The 19,576-nt window shown below is 34.8% G+C and overlaps 1 protein-coding gene across 1 annotated transcript; it reads right to left on the bottom strand.

The window, feature by feature from the left end:
- Positions 1–196: 196 nt before the first annotated feature.
- Positions 197–18,203, bottom strand: LOC113071716 (glutamate receptor ionotropic, kainate 1-like; the record flags this gene model as incomplete). Its single annotated transcript, XM_026245003.1, has 7 exons — positions 197–298; positions 6,100–6,243; positions 6,996–7,169; positions 13,019–13,072; positions 13,306–13,487; positions 17,127–17,384; positions 18,036–18,203. Coding segments are annotated over 7 exons (1,082 nt in total), but the record flags the coding sequence as incomplete, so codon positions are not given.
- Positions 18,204–19,576: the final 1,373 nt, after the last annotated feature.

The raw sequence follows: 19,576 nt of genomic DNA, 5'->3' as shown, positions 1-19,576 counted from the left end.
AGCAGGCAATCTCAGAATTCAATCAGCTGAGGCAACTAAAGAAGAGTAATAGCACCTGTTCAAGCCCTCTCTAGCTTTGATAAGTGGGTGGGATATCAGAAAAACAGCCCTTCTGTTCTCAAGGTTGCAGCGTTTCTCAGAGCACATCTCAAAATAAGAGGCAACGGCTGGCCTTCAGCACATCACCAGCTCATGCTCAGGTGGACACAGCTTTACTATCCCGCAGGATACCTGGAGACTTGATGATGACCTCGATTGTAAACCATTTCCACCATTCCAGGCAACTGTACTGGAGCCACTGGAGACAAGTGGTGCACTGCATACTAATGTGTTCACATACACCAGGAACTGTATTCTTTTTTAATTGACAAGAGGGAATTCACTCGTTACTAATTTAGCTAACACATTTACAAAATGCTCCTGGAGCAACACAAGTGCCTCGCTTGAGGCCAAAACATTGACAGTACACGGGGCAATTCCTGTGGGACTTGCTGGGTTACCATCACACATATTTAACCACTAGGCTGCACCTCAAACATACTTAAAGATCAAGCCTGCTTCATAGGTTAATTCAACAGAAAAAAGAACAGAAAAAAAGAATAAAATTCAATTCAATTAATCTTATTAACATATAAACTTGCTTTAACCAGTGTAACATCAAAGTTTAAAAGTTAAAGATTTGACTTTTTTCTAGAAGCAAAAATGCTCTTGCGTGTATAATATGATAACGACACAGACATTTTTTGGGGCCAAAAATAACATAATGATACTTATTTTCACTTCAGCCCTACAATTTGGCCGCAAGCAGGATAAATACTGTTAAAACCTCCCCTACATGTGTGTCTAGACCTATGGGTCTTATATGCCACTTCATCAGTGTGCAGTGTAATATAATCAAGGCTTCTTAAAATGGGGTGTAAAAAATATTTGGTATTTTTTTCTGCTACAGTACAGGAGCAAAATAATTTGAAATTATATGGCACGTAATACATTCTGTAAGTTTTTTGTCCTCATAAAAGGCAGACCCCATAAAGCAAAACCGCACTGATAAGCATCTCCTGCCCAATGTGTCAAACAAGCATTACATTTAAAGCTGTTCAGCCTTCTGTAACAGTGGTTTAGTCACACTGAAATTCACATGAGAGGAACTTAAGTGAGTGAATATTACTTAAATGGACAGTGATGAAATAATGAAATAAAGAGGGACTTTATTTGTCCTGGCAATCTATATAAAACACTCCAACATTGCTGCTGCTGCTAAAGTGGAGAATTCAATGGCTACAGCAAATATGCAGTTCACAGAAGGACGTGTTTTTGTACCCTACATCCACACACATTGTAATTTTGCACATTAAGTACTTCTAGCTTAGTGTCTGTAGAGAAGCCTCTTACAACACAGTGTTTTATGGCTTTAATGGGGTTGTAATACAGAGTTTATGGGGCGTTAAAATGTTGGCATCTGGACTCATTAGCGTTTGTATTGTTGTTAAAATGTATAGAAAACTTACTCCACACTTGCTCAACTCAAAACAAGCCTAATTAATTAGACACTTATACACAAAGCACATAGTTTTTTTAAATGCTCAATACTTTCTCCAGTCCCATTTTAAAATTATAAGCCATTTAAGGGTTTTTTTCTCTTTATCATGTAAAGACTGGAAGCTCTGTGGCATTTTCAAAAAATAGCTCTGTTCATTTGTATAGCCCCAACACAGCAACATTTGGCTCAACCAACAGGATGAGTTTGGGACAGAGCTACCTTTTTTTTTTTTTTTTTTTTTTGACCAATGTATGATGGCCAAAATGTTCCAGGAAACCTGTTTGAAAACAGCTATTATGTTTACAATTTCATTTTTTGACACTAATATAATGCAACCTTTGGCTTCTGAATGTAAAATCCCATTCATTTCATTTAAGTCTCCCCAAACTCTCAAACTACATGAATATTTGTATGCATGTGTATTTTGCAAAAAAACATATCATTTATTGTTTCTATGAACATGTTTAAAAAATACCTTTATAATTCTTCCTTATTTTAATGATTATCTCATTCATACTGATTCATGTTATTGTAGTTCTTAATCTTACTAAAGTCATTAAAGGGTTAGTTCACCCAAAATATTTTATTCATCCATGTTTTACTCACACCTCGAAGTACCCTAGGTGTATGTGACTTCATCATTTTAGACAAATCCAATCGGAGTTATATTAAAAATTGTCCTTACTCTTTCAAGCCTTCCAATGGGGTAAGCGGGTGTTTGTTGTCAACAGTTCAGAAGTGGTGAAATAAAGTGCGCCCATCTGTAATAAAACGTCCCTCACATGGCTCTGGGGGTGAATAAAGGCCCCCGTAGCAAATCCATGCATTTTTGTAAGATAAATATCCAGATTTCAAATATAATAAACAATTTTAGGGACATGGAAGATGTGAAGGCGGAAGCCGTGGTTAGTGATGAGTGTGGAGAGAGAACAAAACAAAACAAAAACGCCGTTCCCGAATTAGAAGCACAAAAAAAGGATTTATAAAGAAAAATGCTGGAGGATTTCGAAATAAGCCAAGAAGAGACTGGTTTTCCTTTGCTAAAGTAAGGAAACTTACACAGTCAGCAGAAGGGAGAAAAAAAGTATTTATTATGTTTGAAATCTGGATATTTATCGTACAGAAACGCATGGATTCGCTACAGGTGTCCTTTATTCACCTGTCTGAGCCGCGTGAGGGACATTTTTTTGTTACAGATGCGCGCACTTTATTTGAATTGAAAGGCTTGGAAGAGCAAAGACAATTTTTAATATAACTTTGATTGGATTCATCAGAAAAAAGAAAGCCACATTACATCTAGCTATGCTTTGAGGGTGAGTAAAACATGGACAAATTTTCTTTTTTGGATGAACTAACCCTTTAAGTAAACAGTCTTGTACTTTTTAATTTTTATCCGATTTTCATACATTTTTGCTTCAAATTCAAAAGCATTTAATGTTGTGATTCACCTTGTAGCTGGTTGGTATGTTACACACTTCAGCTTTAAAGTTGTCATATTAGCCACATTGTTAGCTTGTGCCACAGAATAAGACCACCTCCCCTTCACTGAAACCACACATCTCTCCAAAGACATGTCAGCAGACCAGACATCAGCAAATCCAAATGTGTGAAATGACTGACAGTGTGCCTGGTGCTACATTTTTTGTCAGGCGCTTCTGTTGTTTACAGTCTAGGGCTGTCAAAGAGATAAGTGTGATTCCTCATGAAACCTTTTTCAGTGATATCTGTCAGGTAGTAGAGTAGGTAATCAAAAAAATCTAATCTAAGGATCTAAATCTAAGAGCAGCTTTAAATCCTTTGGCGCTCTGTGAATAAGGTGCAAACTGCGTAGCAAGGACTGATGGTTCCTAGTTAAAACACATATGGAAGAGTCAAACCAGGACATACATTCAACCTCTGTACTTCTGAGCCATGCTGGCCCACCCTTTCTCTAATGCACAGTGGCACTATTCATTTTTATACAAAAATCTGCCATAAAGCCTTTTTTCCATTTCTATAGCCAGTAACACTCCGACTGCTGAGACTTTATACAAGTGGAACTGAAAGCATATCTAAAAATGTTAAAAAAAGCCTATTCAGAACAAACTTTCATTCCCCTCAACAGGCATTTTGTATGATCACAGGCACTTTTTAAAGTTCTCACAGTGGAAGGACACACACCCCAAACTCAGACAAGAAATAAGGACTGTTATGACCTCTCAGTTCAACGGCGGTGAGAGCATCCTGCATGGATCTGGGATTTAAAAAAAGATCAAAACACAGAGGTACCAGTATCAATTTTCAGGCACCTCTGCCCTGAAAAAAATATTTTTCATCTACAAATACATTTTATGTAACCTACGGGTCAAAAATCTGAAAAAGTTAAAGTCTGAAAGAGTTCAAAAAGTGTGATAAGTCTGATAAATATTCCACAACGTGTCAAGCATCATTCACACCCACACACACACACACACACATCCACAGTATATACATCATAACAGGAGATTAGGGGTGTGCGAAATGACAATTTTTGAAAGTCGATGATAAAAATGTCTCCATGATCTGCTTTCGAAGAAATATCTTAGTATTGTGCTACAGCACACATTCTATCAGCTGCAGTTCTGGCGCCTCTGTCATATACTGTACAATGCCACATGCATTCACAGCAGTGTTAACTCAGCGGTAGAGTTACTCTCTCATTATTTGCATTTGCTTTTAAATGTTTCATTCAAGTACTGGTCTGACCTTTGCTTTTTTCTGAGCACTGCATACAAACAGCGCTTGGTTATTGAATTAAGTTATCTTTTGCGCCAATAATGTAAAAACATGTCTAAAATGAAAGTAAACAGTTGAAAGAAAAATGTATACGTTCCTGTATATCAGATGCGTGCAGGTCTTAAAGGGACAGTAGGCCTATTAAACAAGAAGCCTACTGTCATTACTGTCAAGGGATAGATCACCCTAAAATTTCATTTCTGTCATTATTTACTCACTGTCACATGATCCCAAACCTTTTCATTTCTTTCTTGTGCGGAACACAAAAGAATATATTTTGAAGAATGAGGGTACCCAAACAGTGCTGGTCCACACTGAATTTGATAGTAGCAAAAAATACAATGGAAGTCTATGTAGACCAGCAACTGTTTGGTTTTGCACGTTCCTCAAAATAGCATTTATGTTCAGAAGAAGAAAGAAACTCAGGTTTAAAACCACTTTTGAGTGAGTAAATGGTGGTATGAATCTAAAACACTATGACAGAATTGACAAATAGCTGACATAATTTTTATTTTTCAGGTGAACTATTCCTTTAACGTTAATAAAACAACAAAACACAAAGTAAAAACACTCACTGCTCTTGACTGAAGAAATAATTAATACAGTTGCTTTAGGAATCAGTTCATATAGTGTTTTATTTATATATTTGTTCATTACATTTCTTGAATGCTCCTGCTAAATACCCCTATTGTACCTGAAAATAAAGCACTCTTTGTTTTATTTGTATATTATGTGTAGTTGTAATGTGTATCTTTGTCATTCGTTTATCTTTGTTATTAAAAAATAAGAACAAATATGTTTATCTTCACCTTCTTTGGCCTAAATATCTGCCATTAATTTTTTTGTCACCTTGAAAGGCTTTTTCTTTATAATAGGGAAATTAGCTTGGCTGTAATGCTCACACAACTTGCAAAATAGTAAAACCATCCTGACAAAGAATTGTGGTAAAATCGTGTATTGTGATATTTAAAAAGAAAAAAAGTGATATATAATATTTTTTCCCATATCGCTCACCCCTACAGGAAGTCTATTAAAATACCTTATTTTTGACATGAATGACTACAACTGTTGCAGATACAATGTGGACGTGTCAATCAATGTAATGAAAGGTTTAATTTTATATAATGCAGAGACTACCAACAGGATTAAAGACACTGGTGCTCAAGTGATTTGTCTCCTGCAAGACACTTTTTCCATTATTTTGTATGGATTGTTTTTGATCACATGAAGGTATATAAGTAGTATGACTTGTCATCAGTTTGATTCATGAATCGATAAGGGTATATCTTGTTAACGATATAATGAATCACGCACTGCTGCAATTTATTTACTTACACTACAGTTCAAAAGTTTTGGGTTGGTGAAATTGTTTATGTTTTTGAAAAAAGTATCTTATGCTTACAAAGTCTGAATTATTAGTAATATTAAAAACAGTAATGGTAATATTATTTTGAATATGTTTAAAAATATAATTTTTTCCTGTTACGGCAAATCTGAATTTTCATCATAGTGTAAACTGCTTTTAGTGAATTGTTTCAAGGGTCAAACTTTATTTTATTGACCGAATCTCACTATTATCTATTAATTTTAATTTTGGGGTAGAGTATCCCTTGAAATGAAATAAATATAGCTGTTTTTTATTTATTTAAAAATATATATTCATTATTCAGATATTAAAACTAAACTTTTTCTAACTGAAGATATTTTACAATTAAAATTTCTTCAATTTCTCACTTGCAAACAAAAACCAAGTTTACAATTCCTCAGTCTAATGTGTTTTGCTACATAAAGTACAATGTTCTCACCTCTTTAAACAAGTTCATGAAGCGCGGACCATATCTCCAGGGCTTGTGTCTATGGCACTGCAGGGAACTCACTGTCATCTGCGTGGCCCGCTGAGACACAACAGCAACCATGAACACTGCGTCATACATGAGCGCAGCCTCGGTCTGTGGAAAGAGAGAAGAATTTACACACGACACATGCTCTAAATATAATCAAACTTCATTACGCATTAATATACTGCCAGAAGGTGTTTTTGTTTACCATTTGCACAGTATTGTACGTTACATAATCATATTTAGGTTTAATTCCCCTTCCATCTGATCACAGAAAGAGAGCCCCTCTCCTGCCCCATGCCACACACACCTTATGTTTCTCTGAGTGTTATTCAGTGCTGAAATGTGGATGGTAAAAACTGATTTGAATAAATCTCCTGATGCTACCTGCTTTAAGCCCTTCATGCATGTCTAATGAGGAGAGCAGAATTTACACTACCTTCTGGAGGACGGGTAGATTAGTCAACATCGGTGAGACTTAATCCCAGTTATTCTAACTGTGAAGGATGGATTTAAAGGGAAAGGTAAGGGTCTGGTTTAGTTTTGGCTCAGTGTTTGTAATCGACAACAGTAACAGATGTGACTCCAAATTGTCCTGTTCATGCAATATCTTATAGGAGGGAACATTTGTTTTTTTCTAATTTATTTAAACACCAACAAAATCAAAAACCTTGCAACGTGTACTTTGCTAGACTAATTGAGACTTGTCACATCACTTGTATACTGTTCCTCTCTTTTTGGTCTGATTGCTTCTAGTATTCTTCTCATTTGTAATTCACTCTGGATAAAAGTGATTAATGATTAAGATAAATGATTAAATGTAAACGTAAAATGTAAATGCATGACAGCAGACCGATCCTCACAGTCATAATGCCGCTCATCAGTCCACTCTCAGGTTTGGGTGGTGCCAGCTGGCGCTCCATGGACCATTTCTGGATCACGGAAGTCACATATGGATCATCTAGATTCAGGAGGCGGAAGGCTGTCATGTTGACTCCACTATAGCGGTACGGCTCAAGGTTCAAAGCAAACATATCCTGCAAGGCAACGAGAGTGTGTCCAGATTTCGCTTAAGAGCTGTGTAAACTTTGCACTAGATATAGACTGTTCATGCCATGTTTTTCTTTGCCGTAAAGATGAAAAAGCAGCCTTAAGCCCTTGTTAGCTGTCCACAAATCACAGTTGTACAAAGATTTAAGAATTGGCTCCATTTCAATTCATATGTTGTAATTTGTAAGCAAACTGGTTAAAATGTAATCTACTCCTGTGATGGCAAAGCTCAATTTTAGATAAGTTTAGTCATTAATCTTCAGTGTCACATGACCCTTTAGAAATATTTATAATATGCTGATTTGGCACTCATGAAAAATGTATTGTATTATCAATGTTGTCAATAATAATTATGATGTTTAAAACATTTTTTGTGTGGAAACTGTGAACTTTTTTAAGACTCTTTCATCAACAGTTTCATCAACAGAAGGTCAAATAAAAAAAAACATTTATTTGAATTCAAATGAATTCATTTGATTGGTCAAATGAATTCAAGATGGCCGAACAGCCCGTACCAGCGTGTAACGTCTGACAAACAAAAACTAAAAACCTTAAAAAAAAACCTTAAAGATTGACTACTGCTTGGGGATTTAGATAAAGTGTATTACGATTGAATCATTAAGTTACCATTTAAAGAAAAAAATAGCGCCTAATAATGCCAAAACCAAATCAAAGACGAGGCGAGTTGTTGGATATCGCGCCAGCAAACCAAACCTGCTTGGAGGGAAAGGGTGCGGACAGCGCCGATAATACATCAGAAATACTGAAGGAACTCAAATTATTTCGAATTGAAACGGCAGGGAACTTTGGTGTGCTGAGGAAGGAGGTGAGCGACATAAAACTGAATTTCGAAGAATTAAAAACAAGGGTGAATGACGCCGAACAGAGGATTGCGGACAATGAGGACCGTAATATGGATCTGACTAAGGTGATGTTTCATCTAATGCGCAAACAAAAGTACCTTGAGGAGAAGTGTGAGGGTCTGGAAGGCCGTTCACGGAGAAATAATTTAAGAATTTACTCGGTACCGGAGAAAACAGAAGGAAGTAATATGATTGAGTTTATAGAAAAGCTTATTCGTGAGCAGCTCAATATCCGGGGAGAGATTTACATTGAAAGGGCGCATCGCGCTGCAGTAACAGGTGACTCCTCCACGGGACGTGCCGCGGACTTCACCAGATCAATTATAGTTTGTTTCCGTAGTTTTAAGGAGAAACAACGAGTATTACATGCTGCATGGTCTCTAAGGGACATTCGGATCAAGAATCAACGGATTTATTTTGATGAGGATTACACTACCGATGTTTTTAAGGAGCGTGCAAAATACAGGAGCGCAAGGAAACAACTCCAGGAGCGAAAAATCAAGTCTCGCATTCTCTATCCCGCAAAACTCATGCTGTTCCTGCAGGATGGAAAGACTAAGATTTTTGAAAATCCACGCAAAGCAGCTGAGGGTCTAAAGGACTTTGGCGTAACGATGGAAGTTCCAAGAAAAGAGTTGGATTGGGACACAGCGCTTCGGGCTGTAGGATGGCAGTCCCCCCGCAGTAGAAGCAAATCTGCTCCCGCTGGGGAAATAACAGCCAGTGTTGAATCTCTTCGACTTTCCTTGGACAATTATGAAAATGATAAGACACACGACGAATAAGGTATGAGGAGATTACGTTGTGGCAAGCACTAATTTTTTATAATTGAGTGCAATGTCCGCGGTGTGTGAACATATCTTTACACAAGCTGAAAATTTTGAAGGTTGTGTCTATGAACATGATGAACTGGACTCGGAGTTAAATTTATTTCCAAACATAAATGATACATGTATGTATTATACAGATGCAGAATTTACTAGTAAAATAGAAACGGCTGGTTCATTTTCTCTTATTCATTTGAATTGTAGAAGCCTGTATTCAAATTTTAGTAGAATACATGATTATTTGAACACATTACAAAATAAATTTACTGTTATAGCTTTGTCTGAGACCTGGTTAACGGATGAGAAAGGTGCAGAATTTTATTTTGAGGGTTATGAATTGTTTTATGTTAATCGGATTAATAAGAGAGGAGGTGGGGTTGCTCTATATGTTAGTAGTGATCTGAAATGCAAAACAATTGAGTGTATGACTACTGCAACAGAAGATTTAATGGAATGTTTAACTGTTGAGATCGAAATGAAGAAACAGAAGAATATTGTTGTCACATGCATATATAGAACTCCGGGGTCTAGTATTACAGTATTTAACAACAAGCTGGAGCAATTATTAGTTGGGATGAATGAAAATAAATTGTCTGTAATTTGCGGGGACTTCAATATAAATCTCTTGAATGTGTCTAATCATACTAGTAGTTTAGATTTCCTAGATTTAATGTATAGCAGAGGCCTTTATCCTACCATTACTAGGCCTAGCCGAATAACCTCCAGTTGTGCCACATTAATTGATAACATTTTTGTAAATATATTGGAAAAAACAGTCAAAAGTGGTCTTTTGATAAATGACACAACTGATCATTTGCCGATATTTCTAACTCACTTCTGTGAAGTTAAAATAAATAAAGAAAAGTTTAGTAAAGTTATCAGGTTGAGAACTGAGGAAAGATTAAACAGATTTAGGGATGATCTTATGAAAGAACACTGGGACAATGTTTATAGTACAAATAATGTAAATAAGGCTTATGAATTCTTTCTTGAAAAGTATCTATGGTTATATAATAAAAATTGCCCAATAAAAATATTGAATGATGAAGCAAGAAATAATAATAAGCTTTGGTTAACGAAGGGTATATTGAAGTCTTGTAAAAAGAAGAATAAGCTTTATCGGGATTTTGTAAAATATCGGACCGTAAATGCAGAAAAAAAATATAAAGCTTATAAAAATAAGCTGACTTCTATAATGAGATGTGCAAAAAAAGATTATTATACAAATTTGTTGATGGAAAACAAAAGCAATATCAAAAGAATGTGGAAAGTCTTAAGGGAGGTTATGGGCAGTAAAATGAATTATAGTCAGCCATTATACTTAATGAATGAACAGAACGTTGAGATAAGTGGTGAAAAAATGGCTGATGAATTTAATTCTTTTTTTGTCAATGTTGGTTCAAATCTTGCCAAAACTATACCATCACATGATGAAAATAAAAGCTGGACAGGTGAAAGCAGAGTCATGCAGTCCCTTTTTTAAATGAAGTTAGTGAGAGTGAAATTATTTCCACTGTCTCTAAATTAAAAAGCAAATTTTCATGTGATAGTGATGGCTTAGATATGTATATTGTTAAAGAAACTATACGTTGTATTATTAGACCATTAAACTATATAATTAATTTGTCTTTTGATACAGGTTTCTTCCCAGATAAAATGAAGGTGGCTAAAATTATTCCCCTTTTTAAATCTGGTGATAGACATAGTCTCACAAATTATAGGCCTATATCTTTGCTTTCTCAATTTTCAAAAATTCTGGAGAAGCTTTTTGTTAACAAATTTGATTGTTTCCTTGAAAAACATTCTTTGATTCATGATAATCAGTTTGGGTTTCGAAGTACCCGCTCAACAGCTATGGCTTTGATGAAAATCACAGAAGACATTACTACAGAATTGGAGAATAAAAATCACACAGTTGGAGTTTTTATTGACCTTAAAAAGGCCTTTGACACTCTTGATCATGCTATATTGATATCTAAATTACAGACATATGGAATTAGAGGTGTAGTATTAAATTGGATTATTAGTTACTTAGAAAATAGACAACAATATGTAGAGTATATAGGCCATGAATCTAAGTTGTTAACAATACAGTGTGGAGTCCCTCAAGGCTCTGTGCTGGGGCCTAAATTATTTATTTTATATATTAATGACCTCTGTGACTATTCAAAGATTTTGCGTTTTGTTCTTTTTGCGGACGATACAAATTTTTTTGTATCGGGGAAAAATGTAAACATATTAATGAAAACTATTGAACAAGAATTGGTCCTACTTCAGAAATGGTTTAATAAAAATAAACTGTCGTTGAACTTAAGTAAAACAAAATTTATGTTGTTTACAAATCAAAAATGTCCTGATAATGTTAGTTTGACTTTAAATGGAATAATTATTGAGAGAGTGTCAGAATTTAGGTTTTTAGGAGTACTCATTGATGAAAAATTTAAATGGAAGTCACACATAGCTTATGTAAGAAATAAAATTTCTAAAAACATTGCCGTTTTGAGCAAAGTAAAGTTTATGTTAAATTATAAGGCAATGAGAATCTTATATTGTTCCTTTATTTTGCCATATTTGATGTATTGTTTGGAGGTATGGGGAAACTCTTATTTTACTAATTTAATGCCTTTATTTATTTTGCAAAAAAGGGTTATAAGATTAATTAATGGAGTTGCTCCAAGAGAACATACTACAGGACTGTTTCTGAGGTCAGGACTACTCAAATTGAAGGATTTGGTTTCTTTACAAACTTTATTAGTTGTTCATAAAGCGAAACACTGCCTGTTACCACATGGATTGCAAACCCTTTTTACTGTAAATATTGAGACAAGCAGAAGAAATAATGATTTTAAACAACCTTTTGCTGGAAATACCCTCAAACAAATGTGTGTTTCAGTTTCTGGTGTGAAAAAATGGAATTTTCTAGAAAATGATTTAAAATGTTGTTCAAATATTCTTCAATTTAAATATAAGTATAAACAGAAGATATTTAATTTGTACGGAGATGAATGTGAAAATCATTAAAACTATAACAACAATGATGGTTTCGTCATTGTTTTGTTGCTGGAGTTGTCATTATTGCATTGTTGTTGTTTTTTTGTTTGTTTGTTTGTTTGTTTGTTTTTTGTTTTTATATATGTCATGTCAGTGAGGCCATCTAATTTGTAATTTGTAATTTTCTTAATATAAGAATGGGGTAGGAGTTTATAAGATTTTTTTTCTTCATCTTACTCCTGTTCTTCTTGTCATGGAATGTAATTTTGTGTGTTTGTTGGTTTGTTGTTGTGGTATTTTGTGTTGCATTACCATGAAAAGAGAATAAATAAATGAAATGAAATGAAATGAAATACAAATATTTTTTAACAATGTAAAATTCTTGTAATGTAAAAGTCAATTCTGATCAATTGAATGGGTCTTTGCTGAATAAAATTACAAATATTCTTAACCCAAAACTTGTAAACATTAGTGTATCTGCTTGCCAGTTATGCTTTTAAATTGGTCAAACTCAAAGACTTTTTTAACCTCTTATAAATTTTGTCGGGCCATAATTCCAATTTGTCTTGATGAACCTTTCTTTTTTCTATAGTTAAAAAATAGACATCGCAAATTTGCTCTGAATCTTAGTTCATTGCATTCTGCTTCCCTGAATTCAAGTTCAAACTGCAATTCTGCATTGTTTGCTACCACATTACCGCAAATTCATGAACTGAACTGGAATCTTAAAAGCACTTTGAATTCAATTATGAAATGTGTACAACCCTGTCACAAATACCCAGCCACAAGACACTCAAACTGACTTTTCCAACAACAACTTTTTCAAAGACTTTTCAAAGGATTGTTGGATACAATTTAAGTTTCACGTGTCAATGAGAATTATAGATGACTGAATGATAGAATTATAGAATCCTATGTTATTTAAAGCCTAGTGAACACTGTCAAACATAAATTAGAATAAACGTTATACAGTCTGACATTAAAGACAGTTGATGTCGCCCAGGTTTTTATGTCTCAGAATGTCAATAGGGTTGAATCATACAGTCTGACAAGCAACAATTATTAAAAACAGCAGAAAATCACTCAGCCTGTTCATCATCTAATGTTATGAAAAATACTCTTATTAATAGCAAGCAGTCAGCTTTTCAGACTCACCAAGGTTGTGAAGAAGAAATGATAGTACTCCGTCATCATACCCATCGACATCAGCTGTGGGGGAAAAAAACGACTGACTGAATGTGAAATAAGACAGTTTCAGCAGTATTCAGGAATGAAGCCAGAATGGCAAAAATTGTATTACATCTTTCTGCTTTAAAGTAGAGCTCTGAAATCCTGCTGGGTCACAGCATGCACTCTCATTTTCAATCCATTTCAATCTGTGTGACGTACTTTGCGAGTTCAATGAAAGTTCAGAGCGAAAATCTACTGAAATGGTGCCGCACCTGTTTGAGAAGCTCGGCGGCAACTTGGTAGGAGCAGTCGAAGATGATGTAAAACTCTTTTTCTTTCTTCATCTCCTTCAGAAGGGGGCGACTGTCACCTCCTCCTGATGGCAGCTGGCGGATACGGATCTTCAGGTTGTGTTTGGACGGAGCTTTGATCAGTTCCTGCATACGCATAAGTCCTTGAAACAAGAGACCATAGAAGAGTGATCAGTGGAATAGAAACAAACTCACCAGGAGCTGCAGAAATTCTACTTTTGATTTCCCCAGTGTTATAGCTGATGTTTACGGGGACCATCAATTTGGACTCATCGATTCCATTGATACATACCGTAACAATATTTTTTGGCTTCTCTTAAATCAAAACAGTCTTTAGCAGCAAAAATTAATGCATTAAACAGAAGCATGTGGAAATGTTATCTGAAGGTTGAAAAGACCTGGGAAAAGGGATGAAAATGACCGTGAGTCAGTCAGTGTTATTAGATAATATGATACTTTCGCTAAAGTACAACTCCAAACTGCTCTAAATCTTTCTTATTATTTCAACAGATTTGAGAATAATAGTACAGGCTAGAGAAATCCAAAAATATCCTTTTAAAATGTAACATTGTGAAAGCCTAATGGTTTCCCCTAGGCCAGATCAAAAGTCTACACAACTCTGGTGTACTAAACATCCACAAGGCAAAGTGATGCAATGACCTCCATAAACACACAATCTTCACTATAAGAAACATTTAATGACATCTGCACAGTGCACAGCAATTTCTCCATATTACACGCACCCAATCCCTTTTTTGTACTGGTTTATAACTGTTTAAGCTTTGATGAGGTGCTAATCATTTATATCAACATGTTGAGAGGTTTTAGATGAATGTTATTTTAGTATTATTTATTAAATTAAACTTATGCATTTAGCAGATGCTTTTATCCAAAGTGACTTACAGGTTTTTACCTAAGATGTGTTCCCTGGGAATCAAACCCACAACGTTGTGCTGCTAACACAATGCTCTACCACTTGAGCCACAGGAGCATATATGATTATAGTATTTATTCATATTTAGAATGAGCTTTTATTTTTATATTTACAGCATTCATTTATATTTCATTACGTTCTATTAAGTTTATTAAAAATGAACAAGTTAGTTATGTGCTTTTGACATTTTTATGAGTTTTTTTATATTTCTGTTTGGCTTTCATTGATGTTTCAGTTTTAGTTTTAGTAAATTTACTCTGTAATGCTTGTGAATTCAAATGTGACAACACTGTGAATGAATATTGATTGTTTAAGACAAAAATTACCTCCTCATGAGCTCATCAATTACTGTACGACATTAGTAATCACACAAGCTGAGTTTCAGGGGTCCCTGGGTTCTTAGAATGAGACCGGGCCCTAAATTACATATTGGGATCCAGTTCATAGAGTCACAAAGCTGTAGCAAAAGCTTTCATTGCTCCTGTTCCCTTGTATTTACTATTCTATATTATTCCCTTCATATTCTCAAAATTGTATTGTATTATAAACCATGCTTTTACAGAATTAAATATTTTGATGAAAATATCCTATGCAAGATCACAGTGAATTCAATAAAAGAAGTGGCGGAGCAGACTAATATTATGGACGCAAATTTCTCGTAATGGCAGTGCTATACACAAGCTCAATGTTGAAGACAAGGATAAAGAAATATGTTGGTCATAATAAAGCCCAATAATACATCCAAAACACAGATTTAAGCAGAGGTAAATAACCCCTTTTAGTTACAGGCTACAGTTATTTACCTTGATTTAGTCTTGGCCATATAATGATGCACTTCCAAGCAATGATAAGACCATAAATCATGCTATCAAAGAATGAGATTAATAGACATAAACACACAGAAAGTAGTGTGTAATTTGTGTTTTCAAACAGATGGCTTACAGGAGCTCCAGAAAATCACACTACAGCAGAGACGGTGTGAATACTAGGGTAAATTTGTGCTGGCATCTGTTCCCTGAGCTCCCCTAATGATTTCGATCCAAGTCACTGGCAATGAATCAGACACACTAATCATTTTTGAAACTGGTCAGTCTGACACAAATTTTATCTGTTGCAAGCAATTTGAAACTGGCTGCAGTGTCGGCATGCTCATTGTAGGCTGCAGAAAAAGTTTTCGCAGGGCAATTTGCCATTTGTTTTGCTTTGTGCTTATTTGTTTTTATGTGTTATTAAATTCTAGATGTGTTTGTCTGCATTTGATTTGCTCTCCAAATTAGTTTGCTGCCATCAGGGGATCACTTGAAGTCTGTTAGTGAACTACAGCATAATGCAGAATTTGCATATAATATGATTATTGTGTTGGTCTTTTTGCAGTTTTTTTTTCTTTTTAATTGACAGGAGAGGGGGAGTTTGATCAGGATGTGACACAGGCCAGCTTTTCCTACACTACTGCAGCATAAATACATTTAAAGACATCATAAAACAGATTTGCAACATTTAGCAGATTGTCTAGTTGGACATAATGCAACGACTAACTTGATTTTGTGGATCATACACAATGATGATTTTCCCTGTCTGTGTGTCCCAACCCCTGACAACATGAAAAAAAAGAAGTCATCTAAGAGGTAGAGAAAGTTACTACAATTTGATGACAGATTTGATTAGTTTTTTTTTTCTTTAGAATAATGCACACTGATAAATTATGAACAATACTGAAATACTTACTTAAAATGCAGACAGAGTCACACTTAATCTCACGTTAAGGTGATTTATATATACAGATATTGTTTGATTCTGTATGATAAAGTGTGAGTAATGAACACATCTTGTCATATCTTTGAAAGAAATAATAATAATCATAAATCTGAATAACTGACACAACCACAGCAGTTCTTGAATATGAGCCAAGGCCATATTTAACCAGTAAACACAATGTTGGAAGAGATGTTCAATATTCAGTCAATATTTCATTGTTTTCAAAACCACTTTGAAAAGGTCACAAAGTCAGAATATATAAAAAATGAAATATGGTATTGGAATGATGCTGTCAAAAGGAAATAAACTGATAAGGTCAAGGGAGAGTTAAACCAAACCGACTTAGAAAAACAAATGAACAGTTCCTACCTGAAATCCCATTAAACTCACCAATTTCACATTTAAACCGTTTCACCACTGTGCATTTCAAAGCAATTACTTAATGGCAAGAAACTGAATGTAAATGCTGTGAGTGACAGCGCCCTGCTAATTAAAGTAAAACCAACATTTACACATTAAAGGCTAGCTGTGTGTGATGTCTCGACTTTACATTTGCTGTTTCCAAACCAGTCACAGAACTGTCCTATATCAAACATTACCAGAATAAAAAAATCCTCTTGGCTGATGAGTAAAATATGCAAGTTGACAGCTTAAATGTATAAAATTCATGAGGAGATCCCTGTGGAAAAGACAAGCTTTCCAAATGCTGGTTTAATGTAAAACTTTACTGTTTACCAACAAAACTTAAACAGCATGGCCTTGAGTGGATATCAGCACACCATTATCCCAGGCTTGAAAAAAGCATCCAAAATAAATAATGCGATAAGCAATGTTGGGGTTACTGATAAATTCAGTGAATTCCCACTTGTTTAAAATATAATTGAATGTAAATGTATGTGGACATCAGATATTCTTGCCAGCACAAAAGAGAATTTCAGTATAAATTTTGTGGCCTAGCAGTGTCCCATTTTAAAGCTCAAAGGTATGAAGATCCCACTTCAAAAAGCCTCTCAACAAAACCTCAAAAAAAGCACACTTCAAAAATCCCTTTGTAAAAACTGTCACCCCTTTCCAATCCATAACAGTCACTCACCTGTGCTGTCCTCGTAAACCACAGTAACACACTTCCATTTGTAGAAAAGGACAATGTCCAGGATAGCCCTGCTTATGGAGGTGTACTCAGGGTAGAGGTTTATGTAAAAATTGTCTTTATTGTCAACGGATGGGTGTTTCCAGCGCGTCTGGATGTGCGGCACCTCTAGGGCATTGCAAATGGATTGGACGGCACTGACCGAGGAGCTGTGAGAGGGGCCGAAGACCGCCGCAACCCCCAGGGCCAGCTGGTCACATACTGAGAGAAGAAAAATGGAGAGAAAGTAGACAGAAGAAAAATATGTGGTGGTATGAGAAAAATAAGAAAAGAGTTGTGTAGATAATAAAAGCAATAGTCTAGCCTTGTTAGCTCTGCTAAGTTTTCATTAAATTAGCTTACAATTGTATTTCCATTAAAATTGTTGGTCTAGAAGTTCTAATTTAAAGCATAAGAGGCACAAATAATGTTTTTGTTGTGAGAACTACTAAATGTGTTAAATAGAATACTGAACATAAAATTAACAAAGTAGCTCATTTTTACACATCTGCCCATGATTTACACATGATTTTGAACTGTCCAAGTATTTCAAGTATGTCAAATGTATTTAAACATTTAAAATAACTATACTGAACTGAAATCCAATACATAATATAATATATCATTGTTTAACACATAACTATAAACCAAGAACAATTTTAAACAAACACATTAAGTATATTCACCTGTGTCACAAACTTTCTAAAATAAAATTGTAAAATAAATACAAAATGTACAGTGGCGATTAAAATTAGAATTAGAAATTTCTTCTGAAATATTGTTCATCTTTATCTCTCAAAATTTGAAGGAATATTAGCTGTGGATATACCATTGTTCTATTAACATGTTTTGGCTGTAAAGAAAGAGTCATACCCCTTCGGGAGGCTTCAAAGCTGTCAAAGAGGTTTACTCTCTGGATATCATAGGTCAACGTGGTGTTTGGCATCAAGGTTCTGTTTCGGTTGATACTTGTAACTGCAAATTTAAAGGCGAGTTCATCCATGCTGACAGGTTCATTCTCCCGTGTCTCAAAGATGCCCCCTTCAAACAAAATAAAGAGACGAACAGAATTAAGCAACAAGTAAAAAGTAAAACTGTTCTTTCAAGTCTGTAAGTACAGTAAATGTCTAAACATACTTAAAGTAAATCACATTTAAAAATCAGTATGACGTTAACGAATTAATGAAACTAAAATCAATGCCCTAGTAATGCAAAACCTCATTAAAATAAAGTTCAAAGCATTGGTGCCAAGCTAATGCTATATAAAATGAATGAGATCCAAGCAAATGCTAATGCAAACTGAAAAAAAGATAGATCCAGTAGTTGTTTTTTATAACTTATTTAAAAACACATTTAACAGTAGCTAAGTGTACAATGTAACAGAAAATTAGGAGTAATGGATACATTAAAGCAGTTGAACAAGAGAGCTGAGCTAATGCTAAACACAAATCGATTCCAAGTTAATGCATTTTTGAAAAAGCATAATCCAGCATTTGTTAAAAGCACATTTTTAAAAAACAGTGTCTAGGCAATTGGTGCCCTGGAAATTGATATATTCAGTTCCACACTAATTTAAAAGTAGTTACAAAAAATAGTGTCAAGCTGATGCTAAATACAAATAAAATGCATGTAAATGCTACTGAAAAAGTAAAATCCAGATTGTGTTAATTATGATTAAAGTAGCATCCATCACATAAATAAATGAACAAACTTTGCCAAAAAAAAAACAACATTCAGGCACATCCCAACAAGAAAGGTACGAGTTGGCTAAATCAGGTTAATGTACACATCTATTTGACATATCAGATTGTTTTCCTGTCTGGTTAGAATAATTTAAGATAAAACATGACTATTTTTACATGGTACAGAGATCCTAAGATGTAAAGAACAAATTATTTTGCTCAAGGTTATTCTTTGCTAATCACTGTACATAAATTATAAAGTTTGTCAAACAGTTGACAAAGTTCATATTCTGTTCAATAGATGTTTTTTTTTTTTTTTTGTCCAGACTCCAGACCAAAAGAACAGTTTTTCAGTATAATTTAATTATAGAAAATTAATAAAGTTATAAAAGCAGTGAGTGTTTATTAAGAACATAAAAGACATGCAAGATGCATGTAAGAAATGAAACCAGCTATTTCTGGTACGATGCTCGATAATCCGAAAAGTTTTATTTTTGGCTCTGACTTTGAGGATTATTGGTGCGTGTGAAACATGGTTGGAGCCTGCAAATGGAACCAAGAGAATGGAGTTCAGCGATCTGAATTCATCACCATCATTACCGTTCATTGGTACAGCCGAAAGGCTCTACTGGAGATAAAATACAAGGATGCCTCGAAGGATGGTTACAAGTTATCTAAAAAACCTAAAGGTGGAAGCAAATATACCACAGGAGGTGGTTAGACCAAAAAGGA

The sequence above is a fragment of the Carassius auratus genome, unplaced genomic scaffold, assembly GCF_003368295.1.
Source record: "Carassius auratus strain Wakin unplaced genomic scaffold, ASM336829v1 scaf_tig00007871, whole genome shotgun sequence".
NCBI lineage: Eukaryota > Metazoa > Chordata > Actinopteri > Cypriniformes > Cyprinidae > Carassius > Carassius auratus.
The sequence above is the reverse complement of the archived record's forward strand: the minus strand, read 5'-3'. Positions and strand labels throughout refer to the sequence as shown.